This window comes from Melospiza melodia, chromosome 4 (assembly GCF_035770615.1).
Source record: "Melospiza melodia melodia isolate bMelMel2 chromosome 4, bMelMel2.pri, whole genome shotgun sequence".
NCBI lineage: Eukaryota > Metazoa > Chordata > Aves > Passeriformes > Passerellidae > Melospiza > Melospiza melodia.
This window is the reverse complement of record NC_086197.1, coordinates 895857-910380: the sequence shown is the minus strand read 5'-3', so window position 1 is coordinate 910380 and position 14524 is coordinate 895857. Positions and strand designations below refer to the sequence as shown.

Sequence of the window (14524 nt, the reverse complement as noted above, 5' to 3'; positions counted from 1 at the left end):
GAATCCAAGAATTCCCAGCACTTCCAAGGCCACCACTGATCCATGTCTCCAAATTCCATTGAAATCCTTCCAGGATGGAGATTCCACTCCCAGTCCCTCGGTGGAGCTGAAGTTTGCACTTCCAGGTGGATCTGGGAGGTCACTTTTTCCCGGTGTTCCCAAGGATTGGGAAGGAATTCAGGGCAGGGAGTCATTGGTGATTTATTCCATGTGTTGGATTTTCCCATCTTTCTCTTGGCACATCCCTGGAGCTATGGAATAAGGACTTGGGATAGGAGGAGCAGCTGGGATTTGCACAAGTGTCAATCCCAGTGGCAGCTGGATCTGGATTGTTGGGAATTCCACTGGTCCTGGCTTGGTCCATCAGAGCTTCTTGAGATGCCACTTCCAAACCTTTCCCAGTGCTGATCCATGGCTGGATCCCATGGATTTCCAGTGTTGGGAGAGGAACTGGGAGCAGGAGGAGACCATTCTCTTCTTCCCAAGCCAGCTCCACAGGAATTCCCATGGGAATTCTCAACCTTCTCCACTCTCTTCCTACTTTTCCCACAGCCACATTCCCAAGACCTAACCCTGTATTCCCATTTTTTTGGCGTTTAGATTCCCACCTAATCCCATATTCCCATTTTTTTGGCGTTTAGATTCCCACCTAATCCCATATTCCCATTTTTTAATCCCCGTACCTTTCTGAGAAACTTCCAAACTTCTTCCCAACCCAACTCCACACCCATTCCCAACTTTCTTCTCCTGAGTGCCACACCTCCTCCACCCTGTTCAATCTTTTCCCACAACTCCCAACACCTAATCCCTTATTCCCATTTTTTGGGCCCGAGATTTCCACCTAATCCCACATTCCCATTTTTCATTCCCAGTGCCTTTCTGAGAAACTCCCAACCTTCTTCCCAACCCAACTCCACACCCATTCCCAACCTTCTCGCCCACCCTCTTCCATCTCTTCCCACAACTGCATTCCCAACACCTCATCCCATATTCCCATTTTTTTTTAGTCCTTAGATTCCCCACCTAATCCCATATTCCCATTTTTTTCAGCCTGAGACTCCCACTTAATCCCATCCTTCTGTTTTTCACTCCCAGTGCCTTCCCGAGAAACTCACAACCTTCTTCCCAAAACCCAACTCCACACCCATTCCCAACCTTCTCCTCCACTATCTTCCATCTTTTCATACAACCGCACTTCCAACACCTAATCCCATATTCCCATCTTTTTTGGGTTTAGATTCCCACCTAATCCCACATTCCCATTTTTTATCGCCATTGCCTTTCTGAGAAACTCCCAACCTTCTTCCCAAAACCCAACTCCACACCCTCCACCCTCCTACATCTCTTCCCACACCTCCCAACACCTAACCCCGCATTCCCATGTTTCGTTCCCAGTGCCTTTCCGAGAAACTCCCAGCTACACCAAGCGCCGCCGGCTCCTCGGCTCGGGCGGGTTGGCGTCGCCGCGCGTCCTGCAGCGCTCGGCCAGCGACAACAACCTGAAGGCCGAGAGCCGCGCCTCGTACTCGCCGGTGCCGTCCCTGCGGAGCCTCCCGCCCCAGCTCCTGGTCCAGATGCAGGAAGCGGCCGCTGGAATCGCAGGCCCGGGAATGGCGGGCGGGGACGGGAGCCTGGCCAGCTCGGGCAGCGCCCGCAGCGCCCACAGCCGCTCGCCCTCGCTGCAGCGCGTGCAGGAGGAGAGGGAGGCCGAGGTGCCCTCACTGCGCCGGAGCAGCCGCGGGAAAGCCAGGTATGGGATCGGGAATGGCATCCCAGGGAGTGGGATGGGGCGTGGGAGGGGTGAGAGGTGGGAATAGGATCCCATATATTGGGTTGGAACGTGGGACGTGTTAGTGATGGGAATGGGATCCCATGGATTGGGTGTGGGAGGAATTGAAGCTGCAGATGGGATGCCGTGGAATATTGGGTTGGAATGTGGGACGTGTTAGTGATGGGAATGGGATGCTGTGGATTGGGACAGTGTGAAAGGAATTAGATGGAGTTAAGAATGCGATCCCATGGATTGAGGCGGTGTGGAAAGAATTAGAACTGGGAATGGATCCCATGGATTGGGGGGTGTGGGAGGGGTTAGTGATGGGAATGGGATTCCATGGATTGGGAGAATGTGAAAGGAATTAGGTGAAGTTAAGAATGAGATCCCAGGGTTTGAGTTGGAATGTGGGAGGAGCTAGAGATGGGAATGTATCCTGTGGATTGGGTTGGGATGTGGGAGGATTTAGTGATGGGAATGGATCCTGTGGATTGGGGGACGTGGGAGGGGTTAGTGATGGGAATGGGATGCCATGGATTGGGTGTAGGAGGAGTTGAAGCTGGAAATGGGATGCCGTGGATTGGGAGAGTGTGAAAGGAATTAGATGGAGTTAAGAATGCAATCCCAGTGCTTTGAGGGGGTGTGGAAAGAATTAGAGCTGGGAATGGATCCCATGGATTGGGCGGTGTGGGAGGAGTTAGATGAAGTTAGGAATGCAGTCCCTTGGATTGGATTGGATTGGATTGGATTGGATTGGATTGGATTGGATTGGATTAGGATGTGAAAGGAATTAGAGCTGGGAAAGGATCCCATAGACTGGGGGAATGGGGGAGGGATTAGAGCTGGGAATATGATCCCGTGGATTGGAGGGTGTGGAAAGAGTTTGAGCTGGAAATGGATCCCATGGATTTGGGGATGTAGAAGGAATTAGAGCTGGGAATGCGATCCCATGGACTAGGGGGATGTGGGATGGGAAGAGTGGGAAAGGTTAATCATTCCGATGAGGAGTGGGGTTATGGTGGCTTTATTGGGTTTTCCATGGGTTTTTCCGGCTATTCTGAGGTCAGATACAGTTTTTCCCTGGATTTTCCCTAGGTTTTTCCCTCCATCCATCCCAGTGTCAAATTTGGTTCTTCCTGGGGTTTTCCCTCTGTCCCATACTTGGATTCCATTGTTCCCTGAGTTTTTCTCTGGGTTTTCCTGCCATTCCATGCTTGAATCATGGATACCATGGATATAATGGATTCATGGATATCGTGGATTTCATGGATATGGTGGATTACATGGGTATTGTGGGTATGGCATCCGGTGGTTCTGGTGGGATTGGGATTGGATCTGGCATTACCCCGCCGCTCCCCATCCCTGCCAGCCGTGTCCCATGGGAATGTTGGTTTGCCTGGGATTGGGAATGGTCACTGGTCCCTGATGTGTCCGGGGATTTTGGGGTATCCTTGTGGTGACCGCAGGGTCCGGATTTGGATTCAGAGGATTCTGTTGGAATTCTGGAATCCTGGAATAGAAAGGATCCTAAAGATCTGATCCAATTCCACCCCATTCCAAGGCAGGGACACCTCCCACTAACCCAGGTTGCTCCAACCTGGCCTTGGAATTTGGGAAGCTTGGGAATTTAGGATATGTTGGAGGCAGATCCAGAGTGGGATATGGAGGCATTGGGAGGTCAAAAATAGTGTGGGATTTTAAAATCCATAATCCCAAAATACCCTGGAGCAACTCTGCTCAACTCCTTGTCCAAACTTCCTGAGCATTCCTGGACCTGGCTCTGTGATTCCCAACCTTTTGCAGGGAAAATATCTCTAGGAAAGAGCATTTTGCTCTGTTATTTCCAGGATTTTCCAAGGATAGAGGGGTCACTGAATTCATTCCATGGAGCTGGGGCAGGATAAATTCCCAGATTTGCAATCTGAACAGTTCAAGTTGGGAAAAAACCCTTTAAGTTTTAAATCCCAACAAAAACTCCTTCGCTTCACGGCAAGGGATATGCATAATTACCGGAGTCCTCTCACATTTTCCTGATAAATCCCGGAGAAAAATGCATTCTGGGGCAAGTTTTCCAGGGAATATCAGGAATATTTAGTGTTGTCCCAGTTTTTTATTCCTAGGGAGGTTTTCCGGCCCCTTTCCCATCTCTTTCCCTTCTCTTTTCCTGCTCCAGAGCTGCTCCCAGAATTCCAGGGGATCCCTCAGCCATTCCCAGGAGCAGCGGGGCTGGGCCAGCAGAACTTTTCCATGTGTTTTTTCCAGGTTTTTTCCAGGTTTTAGCTGGATCCCTCCTCCCTCTCTCCCTCCCTCCCTCCTGGCCGTGACTCTGACTCATTCCCCACGTGCCGGAGCCTCCGGAGCCTCCGCGCTCTTCCCAGTCCCACTCCAACACCACGAGTTCCCCACCCAGCTCCTCGTGCTGGGATCATCCCTCCGGGTGTTTCATTCCTTACGTTCATCCCACCCTCATTCCCAGTGTTTGGAGCCCTCTGGACCTGGGATCCATCCTGGTTTTCCTGCTCAGCTCTCGGTGCATCCTGGATATTCCCATTTTGGGAAGGGAGGCTTTGGAGCAGGGAATCATCCCCTGGATCCGGGAACAGCTGGGATTTTTGGGATCAGCTCCTTTTGCCACGGATCCACTGCAATTCCCCTTGATGATCCCACATTTCTTCCATCCAGGCTTTGTTTGCTCCAGGTGTTTTTTGGTTTTTTTTTTTCCCCAAGGGAATTCGGTGTCTGAATTCCTCCAGTTTTCCTTATTCCCAGTTTTTTTCCCGCTCTCCTGGACACACAACCAGAGTTTCCAAAATAATTCTTGGAATGCTTTAATCCCTCCTCAACATTCCCGATGTGTCCGGCCAGGCTCATCCCAAAATCCTTCTTTCATTCCTGCTGCTCCTTTCCAGGTGGGATCTTCCCAAAATCTCCCTGCCTATCCCAGATTTCAGCACCTTGGAATTTCCACATCCGTGGGGAAGTTTTCCCTCTCTGCCATCAGCCAAGGGAACACCAGGAATTCCCAGCAATTCCTGGGATTTTTTTCCTGCTGCTGCTGGATTTAGGGAATGAAATGAACTGTGGGAATTCCTCCATGGGCATTTCCTGGTGGAATCCAGAGGTTTGGATTTGTCCAGGAACAATTCCAGGTGTCCAGGTGGTGTTTGGAGTCAAATCCCACCCCTGGGAGTGCCCAAGGCCGGGTTGGATGGGGCTTGGAGCAACCTGGGATAGGGAAAGGTGTCCCTGTCCATGGAGAACAATCCTAGGAATGATAGGAAGAGATCCTGGGAATGTTAGGAAATGATCCTGGAAATGTTGGGGAAAAGGAAACTTTAGGGAAAGGATCTTGGAAATGCTGGGAAAATAATCCTGGGAATGTTGGGGAAACCATCCTGGAAACTTTAGGGAAAAGGTCCTGGAAATGTTGGGAAATTATCCTGGGCATGTTGGGGAAAAGATCCTGGAAACTTCAGGGAAAGGGTCCTGGACATGCTGGGAGAATCATCCTGGGAATGTCAGGGAAACCATCCTGGCAACTTTGGGGAAAAGATCTTGGAAATGTTGGGAGAAGGATCCTGGAAATGCTGGGCAAAGGATCCCAGAAATGTTGGGAGAAAGATCCTGGGAATCCCTGGGGCTGAATCCGGATCCGTGGCCACCGGCAGCTCCGGGTGCCACCCCTAGATCCCACCAGCCTGGGAAAGAGGGGCTGGAAATCCCAAAAAACAGGGTCAGAAACCCTGGAAAACGGTCAGAAATCCCGGAAAAGAGAGTCAGAAATCCTGGAAAAGAAACATGGGAAATCCTGGAAAACAGGGTTGGAAATCCCAGAAAAGAGGGTCAGAAATTCTGGAACCGTGTCCAAGCGCAGAGAAGGAGAATCCCAGGATGCTCCCGGAGGGAGGAATTCTCCTAAGAGCAGGAATTCGTCCTAATTCCGTGTGAAAATTCAGGATTTTTTCCCAATGTCCAACCTAGGATTCCTCTGGCACAGCTTGAGGCTGTTCCCTGGGATTTCCTGGGAGCAGATCCCAAATCCCACCCAGCTGCCACCTCTGCCATGGAATTCTGGAGGGAAAAGGCCCCTCCTGATCCTTGTTTTTCCCAGGATCAGCCCCCCCGCCCCGGCTCCCTCTGGATGTTCTTCCTGGGATTTGAGCTCCTTTCCCTGGGAAAGAGTGGTCAGGAATCCTGGAAAACAGAGCCAGAAATTCTGAGAATTCCAGGAATTCCCAAGGGAAGCATTGTTTAAACCAAACCCAAAATCTTTCACCTGGAATTCACTTCTGGTCGTTCCCATGAAATCCCATGGAAATTAAAATTTCCTGGATTTTTGGGAATATCATGGCCCATTCATCCACCTGGAATGGGAATTCTCTGGGGGTTTATTCCAAGTTTATTCCCGAGGAGGTTTTTCCATCCTGGAATGGGACAATTCCCAATGGAAGCACCACCAGGTGCCCAAATCCACCCGGCCGCTTCCATGGGCTGGAATTCCCTGGAATCGGACATGGAGCCCCATCAATCCCACCCAGAATTCCAACGGGATGGAGGCGATCCAGGACAAAAAATTCCATGGAACGCAAAACCCAGGGTGGGAGGAAGAGCTGCTGCTCCTTCCCAGAATTCCCTTTCCCTTCGGAATCCCGTGGGAATCCTGGAAGAAGGACGTGGGCACCGAGCGTGGACAAATCCCGGATCTGCCGGGAATTTTGGGAATCTCACGAGCCGCTTAATCCCCGCTGTTGGATTTATCGGAAATCCGGGATGGGCTCGGGATTCATGGAACGAGGGCCTGGAGCCTCCTGGTGAGGGGAGATAAAAGGGATGAAGGGAAAACTCCGCTGGAAAAACGCCCGGGAACTTTCTCCCATGGAAAACATCCAACCCCAGCCGGGCAGATTAACTCCCGGAACTTTTTACTCATGGAATTTTTTTGCTGATGGAATTTTTCTCCTCGTGGAATTTTTTCCTCGTGGAATTTTTCTCCCCATGGAAAGGGGGGCTCAGGCCTTGGCAGGGGCTGCCCAGGGAGCTTTGGAGTCGCCGTCCCTGGAGGTGCCCAAGGAATTCCTGGAATTCCGCTTAAGGCTCTGCCGGGGGGCTCAGGATGGGCTCGGGGACCTTGGGATTCTTTTCCAAGCTCTGGAATTCTGGGATTCGTGATGAATGCCGAGCTCTTCCCACGCTTCTTGCCCGGGAATTCCTGGGGCTCTGCCCGCCAGGAGAGGAAGGAGCGGAGCTGGGAAAGGAGGGAAAATTCCGGAAGGAGCCAGGAGAGGGCTCGGGCCCAGGCACAGGAGGAGGGCACGGGGTGGCACAGGGGACAGGGGTGGCACCAGGGGCCCTGGAGCACAGGGTGACACAGGTGACAGTGGCATACAGGGTGGCACAAGTGACAATGGCACCCAGTGTCACTGTGGGCACTGGCACTGGGACATGGGTGACGCGGGTGACAGTGGCACCCAGGGATGGCACCAGTGACACTGGGGAACAGGGTGGCACAGGTGACAGTGGCACCCAGGGGTGGCACCAGTGACACTGAGGAACAGGGTGGCACAGGTGACAATGGGGCACAGGGATGACACCAGTGACACTGGGGCACAGGTGGCACAGGTGACAATGGCACCCAGGGATGGCATGAGTGGCACTGGGGAACAGGGTGGCACAGGTGGGAGTGGCACTGGGGCACAGGTGACAGAAGTGACAATGGCACCCAGGGATGGCATGAGTGGCACTGAGGCACAGGGTGACACAGGTGACAGTGGGCACCCTGGGATGGCACCAGTGGCACAGGGTGACATAGGTGACACTGGCATACAGGGTGGCACAAGGGACAGTGGCACAGTGTTGCTGTGGGTGGCAGAGGGTCACAGATTGTCACAAATGACACTGGGGCGCAGGTTGTCATAGGTAGCACTGGGGCACAGGCTGGCACAGGTGACAATGGCCCAAAGTGTCCCTGTGGGTGGCACTGGGCACTGGCACCGGGGCACAGGTGACAATGGCATCCAGGGATGGCACCAATGGCACTGGGACACAGGGTGACACAATGGCGTACAGGTTGGCACAAGTGACAGCGGCACAGAGTGGGCGGCAGCAGGCACAGGGTGGCGCAGGTGACACCAGGGCATAGGTTGGCACAGGTGGCACAACTGGTGGTGGCACCCAGTGTCACTGTGGGTGGCAGTGAGCGTGGGGTGACGCAAGTGACAACGGCGCCCAGGGATGGCACGAGTGGCACTGAGGCACAAGTGACTGTAGGGCACAGGGTGGCACAAGGGACAGTGGCACAGTGCTGCTGTGGGTGGCAGCAGGGCACAGATTGTCACAGCTGGCATTGGGGTACGGGTTGTCATAGGTGGCACTGGGGCAGCGGGGTGGCACAGGTGACAGTGGCACAAAGCGTCGCTGTGGGTGGCAGTGGGGCACAGGCTGGCAGAGGTGACAGTGGCACCCAGCGGTGGCACCGGTGTCGCTGTGTCTGGGCGGGGCTCTGCTGCCTCAGTGCACTCAGGGATCCTCCCGGAGCATTCCCGAGATTCCCACAATCCCGCAATTCCTGCAATTCCTGCAAATCCTCTATCTCCGCAATTCCCACAATCCCGCAATTCCCGCATTCCTGCAAATCCTCTATCCCCGCAATTCCCGCATTCCTGCAAATCCTCTATCCCCGCAATTCCCTCAATCCCGCAATTCCCGCATTCCTGCAAATCCTCTATCCCCGCAATTCCCTCAATCCACGCAATTCCCGCATTCCTAAAATCCCTGGAATTCCCGCAATTACGTCGCAATAACTTGAGGAGGTGGGGGCAAATATGGAATTGGGGTGGAAAAATATGGAATTGTGGGGGCAAATGTGGAACTGGGGGCACGGGGTAGGAGCACTGCGGGCAGCCCTGAACCAGGAATGGGAACTGGGGACGCTCAGGCCGGGAACGGGAACCGGGAATGGGAACTGGGAATGGGAACTGGGGACCCTCCCTCCTTCCCTGCCTCGTGTTCCCATCCTTCCCTCCATCCCTGTCCCTCCATCCCACTCCCATCCCACTCCCTGCTCCCTCCTCGCCGTGTCCTCCCGGCCCCGGAGCCGCTCCCTTTGCTGCTCCCATCCCAATCCCAATCCTAATCCTAATCCTCCCCCGATTCCATTCATGTGATTCCATTCTCATCCCAGTCTTGTTCCCACACCCGATCCCATTCCTACTCCCATTCCCACTCCCGCTCCCATTCCCACTCCCATTCCCATTCCCACTCCCATTCCCACTCCCATTCCCACTCCCACACCCATTCCCACACCCATTCCCAATCCCATTCCCAATCCCATTCCCGCTCCCATTCCCGCTCCCACACCGGTTCCCTCTCCGGGGCAGCGCCGGCAGCGGCCGCCAGGGGGCGACTCCGGGCGGGCCCCGCCGGGACCGGGACCGGGATTGGGAGCGGGATGAGGAACGGGAGCGGGAGCGGGAGCGGGATCGGCCCCGGGATGGCTGTGGCACGGTCCCACACCCATTCCCATTCCCACTCCCATTCCCACACGGGAGTATGGGTGATGTTCGACGGTCCCGGGAGCGGGGTCTGTATCGGGATCAGGGATCGGCATCGGGATCCAGGAGAGGCACGGGGATCCAGGAGCGGGATCAGGAGCGGGAGCGGCCCCGGGCTCAGGAGCGGGAGCGGGGTCGGGACCGCGCCGGCAGCGGGGGCGGCGGCGGCGGCGGCGGCGGGAGCGGGGGCGGCCGGTCCGGCGGCGTCCCCGCCCGCCGGGGGAGGAGCCGCGGGCTCCGGCCCCACCTGCCCCGGGCCATGGTGCGCCGGAGGGAGCGGAGCGGAGCGCGGGGCGGGCGGCGCCGCTGCGCCATGGAGCCGGCGGTGGCGGGCGGCGGCCGCCCCGCAGCCGGTGCCGCTCCAGCCTCCGCCGCTGCCCGCGCCCGGGCGGCGCCGCCGGGGCCGCGCTGAGCCCCGCGGGGGCCCCCCCGGCCATGGCGCAGCCCGCGGGGCGCGGCGGGGCGAGCCGCGAGCTGCCGGGCATCAGCACCGTAACCTACGTGTTCGTTTACAGCCCCGCCGGCCCCGCCGGGCCGCCCGCCGGCCCCGGCACCGAGCCCGCGCCCCACGCCGCGCCCGCCCCGCTGCGCGGGCCCAAGCGGAAGCTTTACAGCGCCGTGCCCGGCCGCAAGTTCATCGTGGTGAAGAGCTACGCGCCGCAGGGCGATGGCGAGATCCAGCTCAACCGCGGCGAGGCCGTCAAGGGTGAGCGGGGACACCGGGACGGCGGCGGGGACGCGGGGACAGCGCCGCGGACGCCGGGACGGCGGCGGGGAGCGGCCGGGGAGGGCGGGAGGAGCGGCGGGAGCTGCCCCCGGTGCTGGATGCGGCAGTGGCGGGGCCGCGGCTGGGATGGATGGAGGGATGGGATGGAGGGATGGGAGCGCTCAGGTGTGGGGTGGAGGGATTGGGGTGTCTGCCCACCTGTGGGGCTGCGGCTTTTGGGGTGTCCTGCCCACCTGTGGGGCTGCGGCGCCTCGGGATCGCTGCGCAGGTGTGGGGCTGCACAACCGTGGGGTCTGCAGGCTGCTTGTGGGGCTGCAGATTTGGGCATGTTCAGCCCACCTGTGGGGCTGCAGGGCTCTGGGGTCTCCAGCCGGGTTGTGGGGTGTCCTGCCCACCTGTGGGGCTGCAGGGCTCTGGGGTCTCCAGCCGGGTTGTGGGGTGTCCTGCCCACCTGTGGGGCTGCAGGGCTTTGGGATCCCGAGCGCAGGTGGGGCTGCAGAGCTGTGGGGTCTGTGGGCTGCCTGTGGGGCTGCAGGGCCTCGAGGTGTTCCAATCAGTTTGTGGGTCTGCAGCTGGTTGGGTTGCAGCTTTGTGGGGTGTCCAGCCCAACTGTGGGGTCTCCCACCCACCTGTGGGGCTGGAGCTTTTGGGGTCTTGAGCCCACCTGTGGGGCTGCAGAACTCTGGGGTCTCCGGTCTGGTGGTGGGACTGCAGCACTGTGGGGTCCCCAGCCCAGGTGTGGGTCTGCAGGGCTGTGGGGTCTTGAGCTCAATTGTGGGGCTGGTGCTCTGTGGGGTGTCCAGCCCAGTTATGGGGTTGCCACTTTGTGAGGTCCTCAGCCCGTCTGTGGGGCTGCAGCGCTTTGGGGTGTTGAACCCACCTGTGGGGTGTCCAGCTCAGCTGTGGGGCAGCAGGGCTTTGGGATCCCTGGGCCACTTGTGGGGCTGCAGGGCTTTGAGATCCCCAGTCTGGCTGTGGGGCTGGAGTTTAGTGGGGTGCCCAGCCCAGGTGTGGGTCTGCGGCTCTGTGGTGTTTCCAGAGTGGTTGTGGGGTCCCCAGGTTGGTTTTGGGGCTGCAGCTTTGTGGGGTCCCTACCTGTGGGGCTGCCGGGCTGTGGGGTCCCCGGCCTGGTTTTGGGGTCCCCAATCCTGTGGTGGGGTCCCCGGCCTGGTTTTAGGGCTGTAATTCTGCGGGGTCCCCAGTCCCGATTTTGGGATCCCCAATCCCGGTTTTGGGGTCCCTAGTCCCAGTTTTGGGGCCGGAGCTCTGTGGGGTCTTCATGCCGATTTTGGGATCTCCAGTCCTATTTTGGGGTCCCCATCCCGGTTTTGGGGTCCCCATCCCGGTTTTGGGGTCCCCCTCCTGGTTTTGGGTCCCCCTCCCGGTTTTGGGGCCGCACTCGCGGCCGGCTCCGTTCCCATTCCCGGCTCCGTTCCCATTCCCGTCCCTCCGGGGCCGTGTCCTTGTCCCCCCCGCGCCCATCCCGGCTCCGCTCCCAAATCCCATTCCCACATCCCGAGCTCCCAACCCCCCGCGCCCATTCCGGCTTCTCCCGGCTCCGCTTCCCGAGCTGCAGCGGGCGCCGGGAAATTCTCATGGAAAACGGCAGGGAAGAAAATTCATGGATAACGCAGGGGAATTTTCGTGGATAACACCAAGGAAATTTTCATGGATAAAACCGGGGGAATTCTCATGGATAATGCCAGGGGAATTTTCCTGGATAACGGCAGCGCTGCCGTGGGGTTGGGCTGGGAATTCTGCTGGAAGCTGGGAATTCCAGCTGCCAGCTTCCCGAGGAAGGGAATTCCCTGCCAGCCGGAGAATTCCAGAGTTTTTTCCCCCCCTCCGGAAAGTTTCGGGAGCTTCTCCTCCTCTCCCTCCTCCGCGATTTTTTTTTTTTGTGGATTCCTGGCACGACGCGGGGCCGGAGCCTCTGGAATGACGGGAGAGGGAGACCGGGAATGTTCCCAGCCTGGAATTGCGGCTCCCACATTCCCGCTGCCCTTCCCATGGATTTGGTTTCCCTGCGAGGAGCGGGAGCCGGCTGGGAACGGGGGGGGGGGGGGGGGGGGGCTGTACTGAGGAATTCCTATGGATTCCTTGGAATTCCAAGGGTTTCACGCGGGATTCCGGCATTCCTGGGATGCAGGTGTGGAATTCCAGGATCCGTGAAGGATTCCTGGGATGTGAAATGCTTTTCCCGATGTTTCCCCGCCCCCCCCCTTTCTCCCTGTTTTTCCTCGTGCTGCCGTGGAGTGGGTGGTCCTGGAGTTGCTGCCACAAAATCCTTGGGATTCGCTTCTCCGTCCCAAAATTCCTGGCGTGTGATCTCCAGGGAAAAACAACCCGTGGGAAGAGGGAGGAGGAGGACGTGGAGTGACCCCTGGGAGCGGGAATCGCTTCCCAATGGATATTCCCGGAGTTCGGGAGGATGAGAGTTCACAGCCAATCCCTTCCCCCTTGGAATTGCTCCAGGAAGAGGCTGATCCGTGGATTTTTGGGAATCTTGGCAGCTCCGGAACGGCGCTGCTTTGTCATGTTCCGTGGATTCGGGACAATCCCGGAGCCCGGAGCTCGGGGGGTGGCCGGGAATGCTGGGAGAGGCTGGAACGGGAGGAATTCCGGCCGAGGGAGCTCTCCAGGGTTCTGGAATGATGCGGGGGCAGGGATGGTGGAGATCCCTGGGAGTGGGAATGTTGGGAATGGAGCTGCGAGGATGGGAGAAGGTTTGGGAATGAACGGGATTGCTGGATGAGGATGGGAAATTGGAATTTCAGGAATTCTGGCCAAGGGGCAGCCTAGGAATCTCCAGGATCCTGGAATGATTTGGGGGATGATGGATCTCATCCCTATCCATGAGATCATTCCCATCCCATTCCAAGGGCAGGGAAATTCCCACAATCCCAGGCTGCTCCAGCCTTTCCTTGGACATTCCAGGGATCCAGGGGCAGCCCCAGCTGCTCGGGCAATTCCAGCCCAGCCAGGAATTCCTCATTCCCAAAATCCCACCCCAATCTCCCTTTTCCCAGTGGGAAGCCATTCCCTGTGTCCCATCCTTCCATTCCTTTCCCACATTTCAGCTCTCCTGGAGCCCTTTCAGGCCCTGGAATGTGCTGGAAGCTCTCCCTGGATCCTTCCCTTCTCCAGGAGAACATTCCCAATTTTCCCAGTTTTTCCTCTCAGCTCCATCCCTTGAATCCTCCTGATGCCTCCTCTGGATTTGCTCCAACAGCTCCACATCCTTCCCGGGATAATTCCCGATCCCATATTCCCAGTTTTCACCACATTTCCCAGGATCAGCTCATTCCCATGGCTTCTCCAGGGCTCGGAATTCCTGGGAAGTTTTTCCTTCATCCCAAGGTCAGAAATTTCTCCTGCTGCTCCTGGTTTTCCCTCTGGGAAGGTCATTTGGGAAGGGTTGGGAAGAAGCCAGGATGCAGCTGGTTCCCGGTTGGAAAATTATCCGAGCCCTCGGGAATGCCATCTGTCCCAAATCCCGCTTTTTCCCAGGTTACATTCCTGCATTTCAGGTCAGGCTGGGATTTTTCCATTGGGATTTTTGGGATTTCAGGTCACCAGGAAAAGTTTTGTGGAATTTTTGGAGCCGCTTCACTCTGAACTTCCCCAAATCCAAATTTCCTGACGGGAAATCCAAGGAAAAATTCTCTGATGGATACAGGGGGAAAAATAAAAATCGGGATTTAGGGATGGTTTGGTGGGATGGCCTCAGGATTTTTGGAATTTTGTTGGAAAAGGAGTTGGAATTGTGGCTGCTCCCTCCCTGGAGTTGTCCGAGGCCAGGTTGGAGCAACCTGGGAATGTGGGAATCGGAATGGGATGATCCTAAAGAACCTTCCCACCCAAACCATTCCAGAATCCCAGGAATTCTTGGCTCCACCTCCCATTCGGGTGGAGGGATCTTGCTCGGGATTGAAAAATTCCCAACTTTTCCTGTGCTTTGCTTTTCCTTCATAATCAATTTTTGCCAGGGAAGATCCCTCTTCCCAAATTTCCATATCTGCAGAGAAGCTGGACAGGACACTTCCCGGATTTTTTTATTCCCTACCTCCCTGTTTTTAATGGAATTTCTTCCTTATCTGGAAAAGACCGAGAATTCCCACGGTGTTCCTTGGTTGGGATCCATTGGAGTCATCCCAGGGTTTCCAAAATTCCCAAAAAATGATGTTTTTCCAAATGTGTGCATGGAAATCCATCTGAAAATGATGGAAATATCCAGGATGAAGCTGGGTTATTCCAGAAAATTCCCATTAAAATGACATTCGTTTCTGGAATCTGGGAGAACATTGGGAATTCTTATCAGTTATCCCTGGAAAAATCCTTGGTGATAAGAGGGGGATATCCCATCAAAACTCGGATTTTTGGGACAGCATTCCCACATTTCCAGCTTTCCCCCCCCATATTCCAAGCCTGGGCTGGGATTTGTGGGCTCAGCTCTGGAGCTGGATCCAAATGCAT

General features: G+C 56.4%; 1 protein-coding gene across 1 annotated transcript in view; it reads left to right on the top strand.

The window, feature by feature from the left end:
* Nucleotides 1-14524, top strand: part of SHANK3 (SH3 and multiple ankyrin repeat domains 3) — a 150637-nt gene that overhangs the window by 56853 nt on the left and 79260 nt on the right. The window contains 2 exon segments of the mRNA XM_063155767.1: nucleotides 1396-1750; nucleotides 9837-10027. Of these exon segments, the coding sequence (XP_063011837.1) occupies nucleotides 1396-1750; nucleotides 9837-10027 (546 nt within the window).